This window comes from Centrocercus urophasianus, unplaced genomic scaffold, assembly GCF_019232065.1.
Source record: "Centrocercus urophasianus isolate 14NV4802_14NV808 unplaced genomic scaffold, USGS_Curo_1.0 seq_55, whole genome shotgun sequence".
Classification (NCBI taxonomy): domain Eukaryota; kingdom Metazoa; phylum Chordata; class Aves; order Galliformes; family Phasianidae; genus Centrocercus; species Centrocercus urophasianus.
In genome coordinates, this window is record NW_024885144.1 from 683,330 (window position 1) to 705,350 (window position 22,021).

Below are 22,021 nucleotides of genomic sequence, written 5' to 3' on the forward strand. Positions count from 1 at the left end.
CGCCGCCCGTCTTTGTCCCTCAGCGCTGTGCAGTGTCTCTCTGTGTGTCTTTGTCCGTCTTTCTGTCTGCCCCACATTCCCTTGCAGGCTGAATGGGGCAGCGTTAACCTGGCTACTTCCAAGACAAACAGCACATCGGAGTGCAGGAGGGGGCCTTTGGTTGTCAGCAGTCTTCGTGGTCACTCACTTCCTAGAATTAAAGGCTGGGAGCTGATCTGTAAGCCAGCCAAGCCGGAGACAATGATTGGGTTCCCATTCTGTTCCTTTGATACTGACTTAAATATGCGCACCAAATGGGCAAACAGCATTTACATAAAAGTAAGTAGGAGTCTGCTTTCTCACAGAAGTGTTCTGCACTGCGTCTTCTCACAGGTAGTTAAACTCATCTGCTTTTTCCTGAAGGACTTCCCCTGCTCAGAGAGAACTGATTTGTCCTGGAATTGAATTCCTGACGGTGGTCTGCTTTCTGGTTTTGTTTTTTTGGTAGCTGTGAGGAGATGGTGCTGCTGCAGCTGGAATCCCAGTGGGCAGGAGGAGACACAGCGGTGTGGCGGCTCCAGGCATGGCTGCTGGGGGACGTGGAGCCCCTGTGGCCCCTGCCCGGGTCTGAGCCTTCTGTGGCGGACTGGAGCTGGGCAGCCAGGAGTGTGTGCAGGAAACCCAACATCTACCAGCACTGTAAACGGCAATGTATGGCCTGGAGGGCAGCTGGTTAAGGAGGCTGACACTTGCTCGAGGTAGAAAAGGAAAAAGACAAACATTGAGGGCTCAGCATCTCCCAAGCAATACACATCTCTGGGCAGTCATTGCGGTGCTGCTTCACTGAGCACTGCTGCTGTGCGGTGCGTCTTGGTAGCGTCAGGGAACAGCTTCAGTTGGAGAGGACCTCGGAGGACATCCAGTTCCAGCCTGCCTGTTGCAGGCCTTGCAAGAGAGTGATCAAGCGATCGCAGAAAGCACTGCAAAGGATATTAGTAGGGACATAAATTCTTGGCTGCCTGCAAATCTTACAGGGAGGTTTCAAACCCCTTTATTTCAAATGTCTTTTAAAGAAATAGCAGTGGAAGAGATCGACCAGATGGAAAATATTTTAGGTGACTGCAGCTCACAAACTCACGCACAGTATGGTAGGTTGCTCAAATAGGGCTTGGTGTTGTTTCTGCATTGCCAAGGAAGCCAGTGCAGACATCCTGATGCATTGGCTTTGGTGCTCCCAGGGGCTCAGAGCCATCGCCTTCCCTCCTGGCCGAGCCACAAGCCATCGTGGTTCATAAGTTCTGCTGCAACTCCTGGATGGAAGATGCTCTAGAGAATGCAGAGAACTACTGCAGCTAAGCGTTACGTTCAGCCACATCTCACACTGTGTTCACCCTTTTCAAGATCGAGTTGTAGTGCAGGCACTTGGTTGTGTTAATCCCTGGCCAACTGCACTGTGGTCTCCTTGGAGAGCTGTCCCAGTCTACCTTCTCCTCTCCACTGCTCACTGTTACAGCCTATATATTTCTCATCCTTCAGAATGTGATTGAACTCATTTTTATTTTAAGATTTTTTATACTTTATCGCATCATCATTTTTCTTATGCTCCAAAATGTCTGTGGTGGCTGATGCAGGGCAAGGCAAACTGTTGTTAAAAGCAGATCTTTAGTGTCAGCCTCTAACAGTGTGCAATGACATAACTGCTTTTGAAGGGATGCAGAAGTGCAATGTACAGTTTGGTTCTGCCATGGAATATGCAAAAGGCCTTAATGAATATTATGTTTTACATTAAATGTGCATCCTAAATAGACAAAGCTATGAATAAATGAATGTGGGAAGGACTGTCGAACTTCCCTGCTTTAGCTAATTTTTGGACACCCCTAACCCGAAAACTTGGCAGTATAAATGAGTGAGGCTAAAGACTGAAGAGACTTGAACTCTAGTCATTCCTGAAGAGGAATGAACCCTCAGGAAGTCAGGCTGGATCAAGCTGTGCATCTCTTTAAGTTTCTGTTTGGCTCCATGTAAACCATTCTGAGTGGTTTACATATGCCAAATGCCTCCTAAAACAGAGGGATGTCCCACTCCCAGCCGCTCACTTAACTCCTCCATCTTCCTTGCTGAGCACCCCATTCTTTGTGATACCACAGCAAGATGGCAGCTGACAAATAACATTCTGGGCTGGAATTCTTGTGGGTGTTTCTCACATACCGGTGTCTGTGTGTACCTCATCCTCTCTCACTGCCCACTGGGAGTTTTCCTCTTTTCCCAGCTGAAGAGGAACGGTGTGTTAAACAAACTGTGGGCTGACACTTGGTAACCCAGCAGAATTGCTCAATCAGTTCTTGCTTTCGGTATTATTCATTTGCCCTGGAGCTGCAGGCTTCTAGCCCAGCATGTTGCCCATGCATGCAGGTGACTGGAGCGTGGATGTGATGACCAGAACCTGCCAACTGCTCCAGAGCCTGTAGGACATCACTGTGTGTTTTGGACATGCTCTTGTTTTATGCCATGGGCCGCAGCTTGTCCTGATCAGTGGGCAGCAGTGCCTGCAGCGCCGTGCTCTGCTCTGCCATTCTGACGTGTGAGTTCCTCAACTCTTGGAATGGCAATAAGACATGCGGAGGCACTGATGGACTTCTGAAGTGCTCCGTAGTACCTGTGATGGTTATGCAGGTGGACTGAAAGCCCACGGGCCTGAGAAATCCTTCAAAATAGTGCCCAGAGCCACAGATTGCTGTATAGTCCAGCCTGGCTTCCCTGGGTAGCAGCAGCACCTCACAGTGCCCCACTTGACAGTGCCCCACCGTCAGCAGTGCCTGCAGTGAGCACAGACCTTTGGAAGCTGCAGGACATTGCAGACTAAGCTGTTTTTCTCAGTTTTGATTCAGCAGTGTAACTCAGTATCTCGCTCTAAAAGGACTTTCCATTGGTATGCAGGGCTCATATAACAGCTCCTGCACTGTTTCCTGCGGGTAAGGAGGGAGAGGATCTTTCCATGCATAATTTAATCCCATTCAGCAGTTCAGCGTTTGGATTTATTCTTTTTCCCATAGAAAATCTTTAGCATCTAGTTAGTTAAATCTGATACTTTTAGAAATGTCTGTGAGCGAGCTTATCTTGTGCATTCAGATAAACACCTCTCAGCATCCTGTTTTTCTTATGTCATACGAACAGGAAGAGAACGATTGTTTGAGATGTGCGTCAGTCATCATTGTAACCAGGCAGTCACGCTGCCCTCCCCGTTTACCATGGAAACCAGCAGATCTCTTCAAACATGCTGGTGGTGGCTGTCAGGTATCCTTTCTTTTCTGCTTAACCTCCCAAGAGCTGCAGCTTTGCAAGCTGTGTATATTGGGACCTCTCAATGATTTTATTTTTACTGAAGAGGGAACACTTAGAAATTTTGCAGATGAATGCCCATCCCTGCTTTTATCTGAAGTAGCCATGATGTCTTTTGTTCTGCCTTGTACTTATTGTTAGAAACACTGCAAACCCAAGACTAGCTGTGGGTTACTGAAATGCGTATGGCAGTCTCATGGAGGAGAGCTTGGTGCATGTAGGGAACAGATCCCACAGCAAGGGAACCTTGCAGAGGAATGGGAAGAGCGCCTGGCCCCTTAGGGTGACGTTTCTGAAAGCAGCAAAGGGAACAAATATGCACTTGAAGAACACATCATCTGAATGTCTTTGCTTTTCTGGCAGTAGCTGTTAGTGCTGGAGGTGTTCTAATGTAACACCCTGAGATCTAATTAGCTAGAAAAAGAGGAAGTACTTTTACCATTATTTTCTTCAGAATAAGTGAAAGATTAATTGCATTCTGCATACAGAGAGCCTGATTCAGCCTGGACAAACACGTCTTCTCCTCCTCCAATTTAATTACATGATGTTTAATGTGAAGGAAAGTTAAAAAGCTATTTCAGATTAGTATCTAAAGCAAATCTGGAGCCTGGATCAGAGATGCCCACTCCTGACCCATCCAGCTGCTGATCACTGCCCATCCCCACAGCCAGGCAGGGCTGGAGGAGCACAGTGCTGGTGCCTGGGCTTTTGCCTGGAGAAACACAGCGTGAGGGGAGGGCAGAGCTAGGACCTGCTGGGCTGGAATCACAGAACAACAGAATCGTATCTTGAGTTGGGACCCGCGGGGATCACCGAGTCCAACCCGTTTCCTCACAGGACCACCCAAACCCAGGCTCAAACAAGCCAAGGGACCTCTGCTGCTGCTCATGCAATTGCCCTCCAGACCCTCCGATGGCTTCATGTCCTTCTGATATCCAGCACTCAGAGCTGCACACAGTGCGCAAGGTGAGGCAACCCAGGGCTCATTTGGCCCTTAGGGCTCCAGGGCACACAGCTGCTCACACTCACCTTGCCGTCCCCAGAGCCCTCAGGTCCCTGTCCCTGTGCTGCTGCTTTCCAGCCTCTCTCCAGGCACTGGCTCCGGATCAGGGGCAGTTGTGAGGTCTGAGAGCAGCATGGAGCAAGGTGAAGCTCCCAGAAGGAAGCTTGCAGATGTGGGAGGCAGCGCAGGCTGAAGCGTCGTACAGAATTCTCATGCATCTACAAAAAGTGATTGAAGGTAAAAGCTGGAGAGACATTTGTTTCACTTTTCCGTATCTTTTCCTCTCAGCAGGTTTGTTAAAGGTAGCAGAACACATGCGCTTGGGGAGAAGACATTAGGATCTGTTGCAGATTTAAGCTTCTCTTCACTTTGTTTCATTTCTCAACTCATGGGGAAGGTTTGTGTTGTAATGCATGCTGGATGGAGCATTGAAGAGGAGCTGCTGTACCGATATTGGAAATCTCTGAGATTCACATTCAATAGAAGCAATAACTGGCAAAATGTGATGTGTTCTTAAATTCCTAAGCCTCAAGATGTTTAGGTTTCAGGCTCTAGCTGAAATACGTCGGTGCCATTTGGCTGGGACAGATTCAGACACTCTGACTTTTTCAGTTAAGAGCTGAGCCTTTGTGTTTGGGCACCAAATGCACCGCGTATTCCTACCTGTGCATTAACCACACAACCTAAGTACTGTGCTAACATCAGCTCTCAACACGCCAAACTGCCTATTTCTAGTTTTAAAAACAATTAAATCTCCTTGGGATGCTTTTAGAGCAAAGCTTCCTTAAAACCAGTTACTTCTTTTTCGGTGATCTAAATGGTTTCAGCTAGTAACAGGCATCAACAAAGTGCCTCTCTGTTTCCATATGCTTCTGAAATGCCAGCGTAAAAGCTGATGTGTTCTTCGTGCTCGGGTTGGGTCTCTCAGGTGTAACTGCTAGATTGTTTGGGGTGATCGCATTGTCCAGCCAGAGATGAAAACAGATTTTGTGGTGGATCTTAAATACCGGCTGTGGGTCATTGATTTTCACTTCAGATTGAACCAGCAGCTCATCAGCGAGTCATCGAGCTGTGCTGGGTTTCCCAGGAAAAGCCTCCATACGGAGGACTGGGAACACGCAGGCTGTGGGGTCGTGACTCATCTTCCCGTGTCCATGCGACGTGTCTCTTCCAGGCTCATTTGCCTTCACCTAAACCTCTGGAAGCTAAAGAGTATCATTATGGCAGCATCCTCGCGTTTAATCTCAGAGATGACCTGATATGCTGCAGGTGAGCGTTTTGGTTAGAAGACGTGGTTCATCCGCTTGCTTGCTTGTCTTGGCTGCACGAGTCATGGAATCACAGAACCATAGAATGGGTTGGGTTGGAAGGAAGCTCTAAAATCATCAGTTTCCACCCCCTGCTGTAGGCAGGGACACCTCCCACAGACCTGGTTGGCCTTCTGGGCTGCACACACACGCAGCTGCTCATGTTGAGTCTTTCATCAGCTGGGTCGGTGTGTAATTCCCCCGTCCCTTCTCTAAGGGCAGGCTGAGCTCAGCAGCGGGCACAAGTGTTTCTTAGTTCTCCTGGACCATAAAAGTGGTATCTGTCAGTAATTAACACAATTAAATAACACAATTAACATCTTCCTTCCTTGTGTTAGCCTTCACAACTGAAAATGGCAGCCCGTTCCTCCCCTGTGGCAGAGTGGAGGTTGCTGCTTTATAAAGAAAACCGGAGGGCTTCAAAACTTGTCCTGGTGTTTCCTGATACTAACAGTTGTTTTTTTTTTCATGGAAACGGATTTGGAAGAGATGGTTAAAGGCTTTTGGGCTGATTAGGTTTAGAACTTGGGGATTTCCAGATATGTCTGGAAGTGAAAAAATGTTGTTTTTTTAGCTTGATGATAGCGCTTTGCCTCCAGTGCTTCCTTCCTAAATTGTCGTTCAGTCTGCTGCTGCTCCAGCAGACACCGACTAGCCAAGAAATGAGGAGATGGAAGAATCCCTCCCTGTTATCCTGGGCAGTATTTGTTTTCTTCTTCCAATAAGGGGGGAAAGAATCCGAATGGGATGAGGGAGTGCCTCCATCCTGCGTGTGCCCCAGCTCCCATCGCTCAGCAGCTCTGCATTCTCCCGTTTTGCTATCTTTGTGCCTAATAACCCTTGGTATTGAGGTCATAGCCCATGTAACAGATGAGGAAAGCATTGCCGACTGCACAAGATTAACACTTGCTGTATTTTTAGCCTTTCATTAATTTGGATTTCATTACCTGCCTAGAAAGCATTCCTCTTAGCAGTGCCATTCACTGAAAGGCCATGCACTGTCCTGTGCAAAATGAGGCAGTGTGAAGCTGTGTGCTGGGAGCTGATGGCTGAGATGCTGTGCTGGGCACCTTCTGCTCGTGTGCTGCATGCCTGCAGTGCCTGCACGTCGCTGCTGTTCAGGTGGCTGTGCAGCAGCGTGGAGGACGGTGCCCAGCTGTGGCCTGGTTTGGGATGGGGATGGGGAATGGGGATGGGGATGGGGGGCACTGCCCAAAGCGAGTGCTGGTGAGCAGGCTGCTCTTCTCATTGACAGAAGGCACAAATGAAGTAAGAGGCAAACATAGCTGGCTGTTCAGCTTGGGCAAACAAGCCTTTTATTTTAATGAGAGTGCATTTTGTTTGATCTGTGTTTTTTGGGGGGTATGATGAATTTTAGCCATTATGAAAACAAAAGCCATGGTTATTTGTAAGAATTGCTTTATAAGAAGCATATGTGTGCTTTATTATTCTTCTGCTTGAAGTGTGGGGATTGTTTTCAGTTGGGAGGTTGCATTAGAAGAATGTGAACTTCTGACTCACTGAGAAATAGAGCCTGTATTAGCAAAATCGTGAGGTTTCCTATGATGTTTTCATAACTCGCATTTCTCAGAATGGAAGCAATCTTTTCTGCCTTTAGTGAAAGAATGACTTTTACTGCCATTGAGAAAGAACGGATTCTTCTTCTAGAAAAAACTTGTATTGCATTTAATAACTTCTACTCAACTCATTATTCTTCATTTCCCTTTTTCTTCTCTCCAGCATGCAAGTTTCTCTCTCTGAGGGTGTTCTGCCAGGGCAGCTCCTCCGGCGACCGCATTTCTGTTTCAACTCTTAATGTTGACTTTTCCACAACGATGCAGTCAGCAGCAAAGACCGAGGTGGGGCTTATCCCAGCGACCCCAAGAAGAGGGGGACTCACTAATGGCACCTGGGGAATTCCAGCTTTCCTCTAGGAGAACCATATGGGAAACGTGACATTGCTTTGAATGCTTCGCTGGTTTGTGATGAGCGTTTGCAGAGATACTGGGGAAAATTCTCCTATGTTGAGCTAGTTCAGAGACCTCCCAAGGGTTTCAATCTTCAGTGCTAAAATTACAGGGGAGCTGTGTGGGGTGTGCAGTTTTTAGGACTGTGGGAGCTGTGTGTGGTTGCTTCCCTTCCAAGAGCTGAAACCTTCTGTGTGGTGCATTCAAAGCCCTGTTGGTCAGAAAGCCATAGCTAGAGCTGGAAACTGAGCTTGAGACTGGAGCGAGCCAAACGTACCTTGTTGGGAAGGGCCTCACTGCCTTATTGTTCGAATTCAGCTAAACCAACGCAGACATTTTAAAAGCATATTTGTCTTTTGCGGGAGAAGCATTTAAGGAATGGTGGCTGGGCGTGCTGAGTGAGTTTGGGAGCTCTGGAAATTGTGCTAAAGCAGCGCAATTTATTGCTTCTGAAATGAAATAGTTTTGTGACATCTGATCCTCTTGTAAATTTTGCACTGGAGAATTCGGTGGTGGGGCATAATTAGCATTGAAATGGGTCGGGATGCCGGCAGTGCCGCTCTGCCCGTCTGCAGGCACAGTGCAGCCTTTCCCTGCAAGCAGGGAGTCTGAGGCACTTCCATTCTGATGGGAATCCAGAGGTGGCAGCCGGTGGGATCCTGAGGAATCACCGCATGATTACCCTCAGTCACAGTGCTCTTGGATCTGCTCTCGTTCCTGGAAGTAGCTGTTTCTGCTAAGCTGGATCCTCTGCCCTGAGGAAGATTTGAAAAGCCTTTGAACCCTTTGGTGCAGGTGCATCTGGAACAGGAGTGGGTGATCTTCTGCAAAACCTCCCTTGCCCACAAGATAATGCATAGTTACATTTTGCAGGTCATTTTGCTGGAGATGGTGTGGGCAGTGCTGCTGGGGATTCTGTGCTGCCTTGGTGATGGAGGCTGCGGTTCCAGGCAGGGCAGCTTCAGCTGGGGAGCAATCCCCAGCCTCACTGCAGATCGTCTGCTTCAGGAGGAGGGCAGATGCAACCCTTGTGCAGTGGCACTGCCTGCTTTGGAACCAGCTCTGCTAGCATGGCTTCGGAGCTCTGCCAGTTTTGATTGCGTGCCGGTTGTTTGGTTTATCATTCTCTGTGAGGAGAGTTCGTACTGGGGAAAACAACAGCTCTATTTCCCTCCCCCCATCTGCACTTAGACCTTCCTTCATACAGTATGGTGTCTATTGAGCAAATTGTGACTGTTATAACCAAAAACTGAACTGAATGAGAACAGTGAAAAGCCACAGAACCACGAAGGTTGGAAAAGACCTCTAAGATCAAGTCCAACCATCAGCCTATTAGCACCATTCCCACTGAACTATGTCCCCAAGCATTTAAGCTGCCTGCAACAGGCTCAGACTCAATGCAGACTGTCTGCTTACCCTAAATATCTGCCACCACCAGGCCAACACCATGCCACAGCCCTCCCACAAACACCATAGGGCCATCAAACCCCATAGCCAGCTCCTAGGAACAAACTCACTGTAAAACGTCAACAAACACCCTTCATTGCATAGGTTGATGCTCATTGCATTAATGAGCATCATTGCTCATTATTTCAGAGCTCATACACTCCCTGGACCCTGCCCTATTCCTCATCTCGTGCTTGATCCCAACACATGGCTGTTTGCACATAGAATCATAGAATCAGTGAGGTTGGAAAGACAAAATCATAGAATCACAGAATCACCAAAGCTGGAAAAGACCTCCAAGATGATCCAGTCCAACAGTCCATCTGTCACTGATAGGCCTTGGGTGTATAGAAAATGGAGCTTGTCTCACCTGTGCTCTTGTACCAGTGTGACTGCGATGGAAGCAAAGGTTTCCTTTCATTGTGGATGAAGAAGGAGATACAGTCCTTGGCACGGCTTGGAAAAATACAGGCAAATTACAGCTGTGCCATTAGAAGTCATTTGGAACACGTGTTCTCAATAAGAGATGGAAAATAGTTTGGTGCAAGGCGGATGGCTCGGAAGCACTGACAAACCCACTGCTGGTATGGGGCACCTGCTGAGCTCAGGTCTGCCCATACAGGGCCAGGTGCTGCCATGGCTGAGCACAGAGCTGGGCTGCCTCCCCCAGCACCAGGCTGTGCCCAAGCTGGGTGCTCCAGGGGCTGGAGTACAGCAGTTCCCCCAAAAGGAGCAGTAAAAAGCAGGAAGCTGCCCCAGGTTCCCAACCCTTGGGAGCACGCTTCCTTTCTCTTTTTCCCTTCTATTTCTCCTTCTCCTTTTCCCTTTTCCCCTTTCCCCTCCTTCCTCTCTGCTTTCCTCTCTCCCCTTTCCTCCTTCCTCTTTCTTCCTTTCTCTTTCTCCTTTTCTCCATTCCCCTTTTCATTTTCTCCTTTCACCTCTTCTCTCTTCTGTAAGTGACCACAGCAGCTCTGACTGGTGAATGTAAGTTCCAGCTGTATATCTTTACGCTTGCTGCTGGTTACACAGCACGTTAAGTATCTTTCCCCATCCCATATCCTGTGATAAGTCCAAGTAAGAACAAATCACTGAAAAAGTCTCCTGCAGGAGGAGCAGAGCACTCCCACGCCCCACCAGCTAATATCTGCCATTGTACTTGTATATCCTAAACCTGTTTTGGTGTATTTTAAATGCCGTTTTGCAGTGGAAAGGGAAATTATATCTGGAATCATTTCCTCAAGCTCAAAAATATGTGAACCGGATTGGAAGGTTTGTGTTGTGTGCATTGATTAGAAGCAGGGACAAAAACATGTAGGTGTAAAAATCTGTGATTTCCTATGGAGAACAACGATTTGGTTTCTTTTCAGCTATGTCAGCTGGTTCTTAGAGATTGAAAATGTGTCTCAGAGAATGTATCTCTTCATTCTGTGCTCCATCCAAGGATGTTCCCATTCCCTGTCGGCCTTCTCTTCTACAAACGTGCCGCGCTCGCTGTGAGCTACACACGCCATTCAGAGCAGAAATCCAGCAAAGTAGGTTTTTGTGAGAGACCTTGATTGATTCTTAGTCCACATAACGTAGTGTTTGTTCGTTTTCAGATGTAATCATGGCATTTAAATTACACAGTGCTGGTGCAGCTGTGCTGCTGCCGGGCTGGGGCTGCTGGCTGCAGGATGGAGCTGCTCCCCACCATCCCCATCACAGATCGCCTGCATTGCCTCCAGGTTTTAATTCTCCAGTGCAAAAGGACACTTTGCTGGCATGGAACGGCTTAGGAGCTTTGTTTTCCCTTCTCAAGAGTATCTCAAATGCTTGTTCAGGTTGGCAGGAGGTTTTTCAGAGGGCAGATTTCAGACACTGATTGGAAGGACTCAAGAACAGCACATTCTGTATAGTAAAAATTTACTGAGTCTTTAGTGTGGGGAGTATTTTGCACTTTTTGTTGTATATTGCATTAAATGTAATAAGTTAATTTGGGAGGCAGAGATGTAAGCTGGCTGCCTAAAGAAGTTTTAAGCTCCCTCACCATCTGACCCTTTCTGTCCAGGAGTGCTGGCTGCCCTTGGCTGCTTGGCGTGCTCTTGCATTTCAGTCACATTATCCCCTTTTCCTTTTTCATTTTTTCTTTTCCTTTTTGTTTTTCTTTTTCCTTCTTATTGCATTCTGTGTCTTTTAATGAGTTGACTGTAATTCTCCCAGGTCTCCGGCCGCGGGGCGTTCAATGGCTTTTGACACAAAGAAAAAGTGTTGAGAGATTTTTCATTGGTAAATTCCTCCTCTGGGGTTTGATGTCTCACTTTCCCTATTGGAGACGCACAAGCAGCCTCAGTCACAAAGGAGGGTTTCTCCTGCCAGGGCATTTCAGCAGAATCGGTGAATAATGCAGCAGAACTGTGCAAGGACGCAATGGCAAAACCAGCACTCTTACCTCAGCAGCCTGCGGGCACCACTGGTGTTGTGATCACAGCAGGTCTGAGTGCACAAGGGAAAAGGAGAGAATGAACAGAAAGTAGTTTATGGCTTTCCTCAAAGACACTTTTCTAACTCAAAAATACAAGCCTTGTGGTTTATATGGTTTTGAAATGTAACCGCAGCTATTGAGAACTGGAAAAGATTTCATTTACCATCTTCTCCAGTTTTGGTACCAGATTCAGGGCACGGGAACTTTTTTTTGTAAAGAAAAATACTGAAAGGAAATGCATTCCTGTCTAAGTTTTTCTAATAGGGTCATATTTGGAGAAACTCTGCAACAAAGGAACCTGGGTCACCTGTGCCTTGGAGGGGCGGGTGCAGATGCGTCCTCTGCTGCCTGCAGCGAGGTGCTGTCAGCTTGCTGTGGGGAAGCTTTGCTGGCACATGGTGGTCTGCAGCTCCCTTTCTTGGAGCAGAAAGGATCACTGTCAGAACACGGGCTTTGGCTTTGAGCTTGATTTAGGATCTGAATGGGATCGGCTGTGCGGGGCACATCCCAGCCTCTCCAACCTCTCCAGCCCGGGAGCCGGGTGGGACCCGGCCAGAGCTGGCAGCTCATGGCTAGGAGCAGAGAGCTGGTCCCCCCGACTCACCACACTGTGGGGTTTTTAATGCTATTTTCTTGTCTGCTCATAAGTGACCCTCTTGCTGATAGTTGGGTATCTTTCCGATATGCGAGAGTCTGCAGAATGTGGCTTTTCTTTAAAAGGGAAGATTCTGGATGGTCGTGACTCATACCATGTAAAGGTGTTTTTCTGGCCTCCAGGATCTATCCTTGCTTTTGCTGACGCTGCTCTGTAATTGTTTAAAAATGTTTATCAAACTTTATCCTAGTAATTGCTGCTGCTTGCTCCTCTGAGTCGAGCCCAGATGTGCCTGTGGTTCAGCTGTGGCCATTTGGTTCTCAGGCGCTTTGTTCTTTCTTACCTTCTGTTTCTGCCCCTCTCCTTTTTGCACTGAGCAACATCTCCCCCCAGATTTGCTCTGGAAGCCTTATAAAGCCCCTTGCAAGGTCCTTGTTCTTTCTCCTTGGGTATCCTGCCATTAATTTCCTGCTGCTATGCTGGTTCCTCCTAAATGTGGGTGAGCAGGATCATGTCTGCTATTCTGATGGGGACTTAGTAGTGCTGTTTCTGCTCCATTGTCTCTGCCATGAATGACATGGACTTTCCCATCTACATCTTTCCTAGCCACTGCATAGCTATGGGCAGCATCCCAAGGCCCAGCATGAGCTGCACCACCTTCTGAGACCAGGCAAAAGAAGAGTGCTGCTCCATTTCCCATTTGTGTTTGGCTCTAGGAGTATCTGTTTGATGGGTGTTTTGTTGTGTTTCGCTGGCTGTGTTTCACCCTTAGGTAGTCCCAAGGTTTTGCCCAGTGAGGTAAGACACTAACTGCTCCCACATCAGCATGCCACAGTTACCAGCTGTACTTCCTCTGCTCCTTAGTCCCTGTTCTGGAGAGCCATCTCCTTCCACACTGAACAGGGAGAGCACTACCCTTCTGCCAGGCCGTGCCTGAAGATGAGTGGCTGCACTGCACCTTGAGCCCTCCTTCTACCAGGGGTTGGCCCTACTGCATCCCACTGCACCCCACTGCACCCCACTTCATCCCAGTGTGTCCCACTGCATCCTGCTGCATTGCGTGGAAGTCACCCCACTGGGTGTTTTCACTCCAGTGCTCACGGGGGGGGGAATGCTGTTTCCTCCTCACCTGTGCTCACACAGCAGCCTGCTGGCACCACACTGAGTTGTTTAAAATTGACCAGAGATGGTTTCTTTGGGAGCTGGGCAGGAGCAGCAGCACGCACACATGGGCTGAGTTTGACTGTTAGCTGCTAATGCTGTGGGGAATGAATGGGGATCCAGGTCTTTTCCCACTTTGTTATAAGAAAAGACTTCTCTTTTTCCAGACGAGAAGCAGTAGCTTGGAACTGTTTGGAGAGCTCAAGATTTCAGAGTAGAGATGAGAGAAAATGTTACGTTATGAACTGTAAATGTGGCGTTTTAAATTTGACTGCTGTGCCTCCAAGGTTGGCAGATAATGGGAAAGCCATCAGAGCCCAAGCAGCCATCAGCTCACAGCTTCGCAGGCTTTGTGAGTGCAGTGCCTGGGAGCTGAGCTGGATGAGGCTGAGCTCCTCACAGCTGGACTGACTCTTGCAACCTGAAATATGAAGTGAGCCAGCACACCGAGCAGAGCGCCCTGAGACTGCTTGCATGGGGCTGTGGAAGGCAGAAGGTGATTTAAAAGGATGTTTCCTTTTCAGCTTTTTTCTGAACATTTTTCTTTGGCGTTTCTGGAAGCAGAAGAGATGCAGTGAATGGACGAGGAACATTTTGTGACAGCTAGCTCAGATTTTTTCATGTTGCTCCCCGCAGATTTCCATTCAGAGCATTCAGAATCCAAGTTCTGTAAGGGAATGTCTACAGATTAAATAGAACCAGATATTAAAAATGTTGTTGCTTTTAAAACTGAATGCTCCTGAACATATCATTCAGAAATAACGGTGTGATGAATGGTGTGATTAGCAATGCGAGGTACTACATTACAGCTGGACACGAGTTTGCAAGTAACTAAGTGAACAGTAAAAGAATCATTGCAAATATCCTCCTTTTGAGATGGTAGATCACCTTCTCTCCGTGGGCTCAGCAGCACCCATGGGAGCGTTCCAGCTCTCCATCCTCCCACCCCATCCCGTGGCAGCCTGGAGTGGGTGAGATGAGAGCTTCAGAGCCGTTTCCTTGAAGTCTGTGTTGAGAACTCCTTTCCAGGCTGCCCAACTCTTCCAGGAGAGTTTTGAATTAATACTGAGAAGGGGGAGCAGGGGAGCACCGCTGTGGTTGTGTGATTTGGTTGTAAATGCAGCGATGGGGCCTTTCAGCCTGTGAGCCCGCGTGGGTGTTGAGTTAAAGCCATGCATGGATGATGCCTGTTATTTTGTTAGGGTCTCAGAGCGAGGGGTTTTAGCACTTTAATCCTGACTGGCAGTTGGAAGGTTGGTGGTTTCAAACACAGTGGCACGGAGTGGCTGATTTCGCTTCGGTGAAACAATGCACCAGTGTGTCTAGGCTGCCTCACAGAGCCAATAAATCTGTTTTGTTTTGTTTTTCCCCCCCTTCTCTCTCTCTCCCTCTCGCCCTTTCTTCCCCCCAATCCAGGCCAAGACCCACTGCTACTGCTGAACACCCTCCAGCTTCTCTGGACAAAGAAAGAGATGAAGAAGGTAAGGCTGTGTAGCGGCCTCCCCTCCTCGCTGCCGATGGTGGCTGCATGCAGAGCATGTCCAGGCACAGAACGTGGGTCAGCCTGCAATTCTTCATGACTGCTTTCAGTCCCAGCACACAGGGAATGAGCCTGCGCGTCTGCAGCGAGAAGCGCAAAGAAAAGGTAGCTCTGTGTGCAGCAAAGGGGCTCCTGTGAAAGAGCTGAAGTGTGCAGGGCTGAGTTGCAAGCAGAAAAAAAAAACCCTCAAAGTTGCTTTTGTTTTCTTTTTTATCCATTACACTGAGTGTCTTAGGAAGAGTGTGAAGAATGTTTTGAGAAGCCGAAAAAATGAGGGTTGAAGTCAATAGAAAAGTGCTTTTTGCCAAGTGGAATTATATCAAATCCTTTGTGTTCGAGATATTTTTACCCTTTTGTTTTGTTTGATTTGGTTTTGCCTTTTAGAGTGGTGAATGCAATTTACACTGCTTCTCTAAAATTAGTGCTATATTTTTATACAGCACCCTATGGGCTCTGGAGATTTCTCAGAAGGAGTAAAATATACTTCATCTAAATTTGGGAGCTTAAAAGCTAACAAAAACAGTAGATGTATGCCCTTCATGGTTAGTTTCCCATATCAAACTCTGTGCTGCTCAGACAGGTCCAGAGCTGAAATGTTCTTTTCTAAAGAACTCCAAAGCCAGCAGCTCACCGCAGAGCTGTGGAATGTGGGTTGTGTGAAGTGGCAGCTGTGGCTCAGCACACTGGGGTACACACTGCATCCTAGGAACCAGTGTTGGGTCACTCTTCTTGCCTGTTCCCTTCCTGTGGTTTCCAGCCTGAGTAATTGAACCACTGGAAACCCGGCATGAGATGTGCCTTTCCAAACGGCCCGTCACCGCTGTAGACTTGAGCTCAGCAACTGTGAAGCTTTGAGCTTTCTATCAAGTTTTGTTAGAGTTGCAGGAAAAAAAATATTGTTTGTTAGGTTTTGAGGGCAGCTAATCCCATAGAACAACAGTAAGAAAGAATAATCATCAAAGTCTCTGTTCTGTGTACCCTGGGATACATGTGGACTGTGAAGAAAAATACTCTGAAAAAGACAAAGCCTCCCACCGGCGTGTCCTTGGGCACAGAGCACCGCAGCTTTTCTGCTGAGGATGGAAAAGCACGAGGATCCCCATGAGCCATGCTGGCAGCTCCGTTTGCTTGCTTCTGGACCAGTCTCTCCAATAAGGTGCACGGTGGTGCAGAGCGTCCGCGCTGCAGCTTCACGGCGGGGCAGGTCTGGCCTCCCAGCGCCCACCCTGCAGTGCAGTGCTGGCTGCACAACCACAGCTCTAAGCTTGGACGCTGCATTTCTGAGCCAGGACAAGGTCGTTCTGGGAAGGTGTGGAGCGTGGTTGCTGGAGACAGGCTCAGGAGCTGCCTCAAAGGGGGGAAGAGCAGAATGGATGGCCTCAGTGGTATCCAACACGTGCCCATCACAGTGCTACCGGGATGCCCCAGTAGGTTCTCATGACATTACCAGCCTCAGCAAGGCGCCCACAGCAAGGCACTTTTTCCAAGGGCACCTGCTGCCCTGCCTCTGCATGCAGCTCAGCACACAGCGCTGCTCGTGTCCTAAGCACACCACTATCCAACATTCCAGTTAAAATAAATGAGGGAAGTTGGCTTAAGTAGAACACAGCTTGCTGCGCTGACATTTAAATGGCAGGGAGCTTCTTTGCCTTATGCTCTGTGTGGGTGTAAGTCAGTACTGGCAATTAGCTGATGTGTGAATCAGTCCTCTCTATGAGACGATGCCCATCAGTCTCAAATCAGTGAAGATCAACAGAAGGAGTGTACCTGTCCCTGGAGTGACGTCAATCCTGGGGCATGGTTAAAGAACATGACCATTTCCTACATAAAGACAGTTTTGCAGTAACAAGGATACATCAGCAGAGTGCCCTGAGCTGAGAAATAAGGGACCAAAACTGAACGAAGGACTGTGCGCTTGGAGCACCAGCAAAGTTTTCCAATTCCCATGATCTGTCAGGCTGTAGAAATCCCCCAAGGAGCATTCCCTGCCATGGGAATCCATTGAAATGGAAATGGCAATTACATGTTTGAGAGGAATCCTTCTCTGGCACAGAGAGGAGCCAGGCAGCGCAGCACTCTTTCCTCTCTGATTTAGGTGCTTTTTGGTTTTTTGTTTTTTATCTTTTCATCCCAAACCACACATACCATAGTTGAAGTCTTCAGACTGCCAAGAGGTTTGGGGGTAGGCTTTGCCCCTTTTTAAAAGTGGAGCCAATAGGAGTATGAGGCTCAGTCTGGCCGTGCTGTTAGCACTCTTGCCAGCTGTGTAGGTGTCTGGAGATGCGCTGCGTGTGAAAGCAGGCTTGTGCTCTCGCAGGACGTGGTGTCTGCTGGCGACTGTCCTGCCGAAGGCCAGGCTCAGGATGCAGCTGAAGGAGGAGCTGAGTGGTGTGGTGAAAGCTCTAGTTCGGTCTAAATGTGCTGAAGTGGAGCTTTGGGGGAAAAAAGAGGCCATCTATAAACAGCGCAGTTGAGTTGGCCGGTCGCTTTGTTTTCCTTTGGCTGTTGTGCTGGATATTTGTGGTCGGATAAGAGTTTGCCTGCTCCTTCTGCTGAATCTTGCAGCGAAGTTGGAGCCCTGTGTTTAACATTGCAAATTCTTACCACAGGGAGAAAGCTGTTATCTCAAGTCACATCTTTGTTAGTCATCGGCTTTTTCTTGCTGCATCTAATAATCTAGTGAGAAGGAAACAGTTTCTGTCGTAAACGATAGGTTTTGTGGCTTTTCCCAACATGAAAGACGCTATGGAAAATAACTGCCTTCCAGTAAATATTGTTGATGAACAAAAAAGAACAAATTCACTGGCAAATTTTCTGTAGATTTGCTGTTGCTTTTCATACCATTCTTCAGACTTTATGTTGTTTCCGTTGGAAGCTATGACTGGGGCCATCATATACAGTAAATTACAATTGCTGACTGCAGGCGGGAATGAGCATCTTTTGGGTTTTGCTTTTTAGCCAGAAAAGAAAGAGAGCAGCTGCTCGTAGTGACTTCTTGTTTTCTGTCTCTGCTTTTGCCTCGCTCCACGCCAGTACCACGCGGTGAAAGGTCCTGTGTGGGTACTGAAGGATGCCACTTCTGCACCCTGCCAACCCTCCGAGCTCCTTGGAAACTACTTCTAATGTAAACATTATAAAGATATTGCTCGGTACTGCTAATTTATCACTTCTACCAGATGGGTAGTAAGTAGCCTATTAACATTCACAAAGTGAGTGTCCAATTCCTTCACATTTCTAAGCACATCACCCTGGGATCCCTAAGATTTATGGTGCAGCATTTTCCCATGTTCCAGGCCCCTTCCTACAGCCTTTAGCTGTGCTGCAGCGTGGGTGCCTGCAGCAGTTACCTTGCTCGGGTGGCCTTGGAGCACAGGAGGACAGATTTCGTTTCTTGGGTGGCAGAGTATGACAGGATGTGAACTTGGATCTTTCTTTTCATTCCTATATGTAAAATCCAAACCATTTCAATGCTCCCACATGTTGAGGAGCTGAGTTATGCCATCGTGGCTCAAGTCAGTATAAAGTCAAACATAAAATTCGTGGCACGGGAGGAGGAGCTTATGTGCTTCATTACCTGTAGGTCTATCAGAAGATGAGTAGGTTGGTGAGCCCAATTATCTACCTTCCCTACTGCCATTTCCTAATAACGCCCCTTTCTCCTGCTCACTTCTCCCCCTCCCCCAAATCCCAAGCCCCTTTGTCTGCCCCACAGAACAACTTCTCTGTCTTTATGGGATAATTAGTGTGGACAATTGCTGCTTTTCCCATTGGGTTTGAGGTGCAGTGAGCCATGAAGGAATCTGTAATGACATGAAAAGTCACTGGAGGCGCGGATGGTGGCTGAATAGCAACAGTTACCTCTCTGAATAGATTAAATAAAAAAAAAAAAATAAAGCTTTGTGTTGAGCGGGGGGGAAGGGAGGATTCACTAATCTTTTTGTACATGACAATGTGTTTTTGTATCTCTGCAGCTCAAGGAAGAAATCAGGCGGGGCTTTGCGGGACTGGAGGACCCACTGGCAGGGCTGCTGGACATGCTGGAGAGCAGCGGTGATTGGAAGGGGAAAGGGCATTCCCTCGGGTATTGCATCAGCAGTGAGCTGCAGCTCTGGATGAAAGAGCATCCTGCTGTTCAACAGGTTAGAAAAGGAGAGAGCGAGAGACCTCGGGCAGAGGAGAAGGCAGCTGATTTTAATGTCCCTCAAATGGCCCCAGTTTCACCTCATTCCGTAGTCTTGTGTCTTCTCTGTGGCCGCATAAGCACACGGTGTGACAAGGTGTAAAACTCCTACTGAGATGTTGTGATCTGGTGATGCTGCTCAGCAAATGGAGTAACAGCAGAAGCTATGATGTGAGAGCCCTGTTTTCCCCTTCCAAGTTGGGATTCCCATCTTTCCAGATCAAACCGTTCTGATCAAGCATGGGTCTGATAGCCTTTGCTGGCTGGAGGCATTCCCACTGGAGCTCACATCACTGCTGTCAGGATAAACCCAATTGCAGCAATCTACTCTGCATATTCTTCCAGTTCTGCAAATAGAAGCCAGTTACTGTACGATTGCTTAACTCCTACCATCTGGTGGGGAGCTTTTATCATTAGGAATGCAGAAAATGGTAACAGTATGGCTTTTCAGATGAATGATTAACTTTGTAATGTTGGGTCGTCAGATTATACGTCCTAATGTTTACCATTCCTTATGCCATCGTGTATTCTGACCTCCCAAGATTTTCCCTGTTTTCTGTGCTTTTACCTTTGAACTGTGAAATGCTTTCATATCTGTTTTGTTTGACCCCTTATTTTTCCAAATGGCTCTTTTTAGACTTTCATCTCTGTTTAGATTCTCTGACAGAATTGCCATTCCAGTATTGCAAAATGCAGAGAAGTGCTACTGGCACTGAAAATCCTGTGTCAGAAGAGGATGGTCGCATAAGACCACAGGGGTTAATGCTTGTGTCTGTGCGTCTTGCTGCAGTGCTTCTGCTTTTCCTGCCCTTCTTGCACCCAGATTGAATTCCTATGCCTGATAGGTGAGATTTCCCTTGAGAGGCATTGCTGTGTGAAAGATTTTCTGCTGGGAATGGAGTGTTAGAATAGCTGTGTTAGAAAATAATAGCTGTGTTAGAAAAAGAGAGCGTTTTTCCAGTTTCATGCTTTGCTTTTGCAATTCTTGCAGAATTACCCTGCAAACATTTAATGTTTTTAAATTGGATGCTGTGAAAAAAACTGCATATCATCTTGTTCTGATTTCTGTTTGCAGACTCCATGGGGAAATTGGAGAATCCCTTCCCAAGGAATTGGCTTCTTCCCCTGTTTAAACAAGCTGAATTTTTAAGTGCCATTGAACTGTAGCCATCTTTACTAAATCTGTGTCTGATTTTTTTTTTTTTAACAGTCTGGCATGAAGCTGAAGAAGCTGCAGGCCCGTGTATTCAGAATACTAGACCAGTGCCCAGCTAATCTTCTTGACCCTCTGATTAGCATTTACCAGCTCCATACAGCAGACCGGAACTATTTGCTTGGACACGTCAGTCATCTTTATCACAGGGGCGATTACAAAGAGGTGGGTCATGTCTTTCAAATAAATTCACCTTCCCAGCTCTCTGGTGCTCTGTTAAGGTCTGTGTCTTTTTTTTGGATGCATTTCAATGTGAATTCCATTTCATCACAGCAGCTGCACGCTGTGAATGGTGCAGCTTAGCATGGTCTTCTCGTGTACATGAGTAGACTGTGCTCAACCTTAGTTTTTGTAATAGCTGAGTGCAGAATGACCGTGAGTCTTTCTCCTGGAGCTTTTCTGACCTTTGAAAGCAAGGGGTTAATAGGGTCTAATTTGGAGAATTTAAGAGGATGATTGTATTCTTTTTTGTTTTTTCTTGTCCTTGGCAGGAGAAGAAGGGATTTTAGTAGCTGGTCATAGATCTGCTATGCTATCTCCAGTCTGCTTGCAGCTACAAGGGGGTGGACAGCCTCAGCTCCCTGACTGCCCGAGCCAAAGGGCTCTCAGCTTGAGGAGATTCCGAGTGTTAATAATATCTTCTAAGTGTGTGTTATTGCTCCTGTATTTTCATTTGAGTGACTGGCAGGAGTTCAGAAAAACCAGAATTTGATGTGTTTTACCTTGTATTTTTGAGTTCTTGCTGCATCTCTGGTATCACAGTGATGTCTTGATATCCTTGGAGTGTTTTCAGGGGCAAAATACAGTACTGTTCATGATTTCTTTTTCTTTTTTTTTCGGCAAAAAAGTACAAGTTTGTTTCTTTTCACAGGGAAGTTGTTTGCTTTGACTGTGTAAAGCATCTGATCTTGCATAGAATAGAAAAGTGAAAGAGCATTTTTATGCCCTGTTCTTCAGTAAAGCCCAACTCCCTTGTGATCACGGAATTCCATCCTTGCTGGTTTTGTGAATACAGAAAGAAGGCTATTTCATATTTGATTACAAGTCTGCAGGTAGTTACTTGCAGCTTACTCTTTTGTTCAGTAACTCTTTGAACGTGAGTGTTTGAAAATCTTAACAAGAGCGTATTATTTGAGTATATTTGAGTGTGATTTTTAAACTTGTGACTTCAAAGATAGCTATTGTTTTCTTTTAGAATTGCAAATCTTTTTAGATCAGGTTTTTGGAAAGCTCTGGTTTTTTTGGTGGAATTATTTGTTCTGTTCTTTCTTCCTCAGAGAAGCTTACTTGCTAGTTATTCCAAGTGTGAAGAACAGGAAACCTCAACTGGTGATTATTCTCAGCCATAACTTTCTTCTAGTTCTGTTTTACTGCCAGAAGGATGAATAGAATTATCTTCAAGAATAACAAGAAATCTTTTGTTCTCCTTGGAGATTGATTGTACCTGATTTCACAAAATCACAGAATTGTAGGGGTTGGAAGGGATCTCCAGAGCTCATCGAGTCCAACCCCCTGCCAAAGCAGGTTCCCTACAGCAGGTCGCACAGGTCGGCACCCAGGCAGGTCTTGAACATCTCCAGAGCAGGAGACTCCACCACCTCCCTGGGCAGCCTGGTCCAGTGCTCCGTCACCTCACTGTACAGAAGTTCCATTGCACATTTGTGCAGAACTTCCTATGCTGCAGTTTCCGGCCGTTTCCCCTTGTCCTGTCTCCACTCACCACTGAAGAGTCCGGCCTCGCCATTCTGCCCCCCACACCTCAGATATTTGTAGACCTGGATCAGGTCCCCTCTCAGTAAGCAGCTTTCACAGCAGCTGTGCTGAAAGAAC

At 47.1% G+C, this 22,021-nt stretch overlaps 1 protein-coding gene across 11 annotated transcripts in view; it reads left to right on the forward strand.

The window, feature by feature from the left end:
• EXD3 (exonuclease 3'-5' domain containing 3) overlaps positions 1-22,021 on the forward strand; it is a 244,883-nt gene that overhangs the window by 65,683 nt on the left and 157,179 nt on the right. For 9 of the 11 annotated variants that reach the window (XM_042835837.1, XM_042835835.1, XM_042835832.1 and 6 more), the window contains 3 exons: positions 14,675-14,739; positions 18,770-18,937; positions 20,189-20,356. In XM_042835837.1, the coding sequence (XP_042691771.1) occupies positions 14,675-14,739; positions 18,770-18,937; positions 20,189-20,356 (401 nt within the window). Of the gene's footprint in view, positions 1-14,674; positions 14,740-17,835; positions 17,923-18,769; positions 18,938-19,698; positions 19,824-20,188; positions 20,357-22,021 lie in introns of those variants that run through there. The other 2 variants (XM_042835836.1, XM_042835838.1) reach the window with 2 other exon arrangements.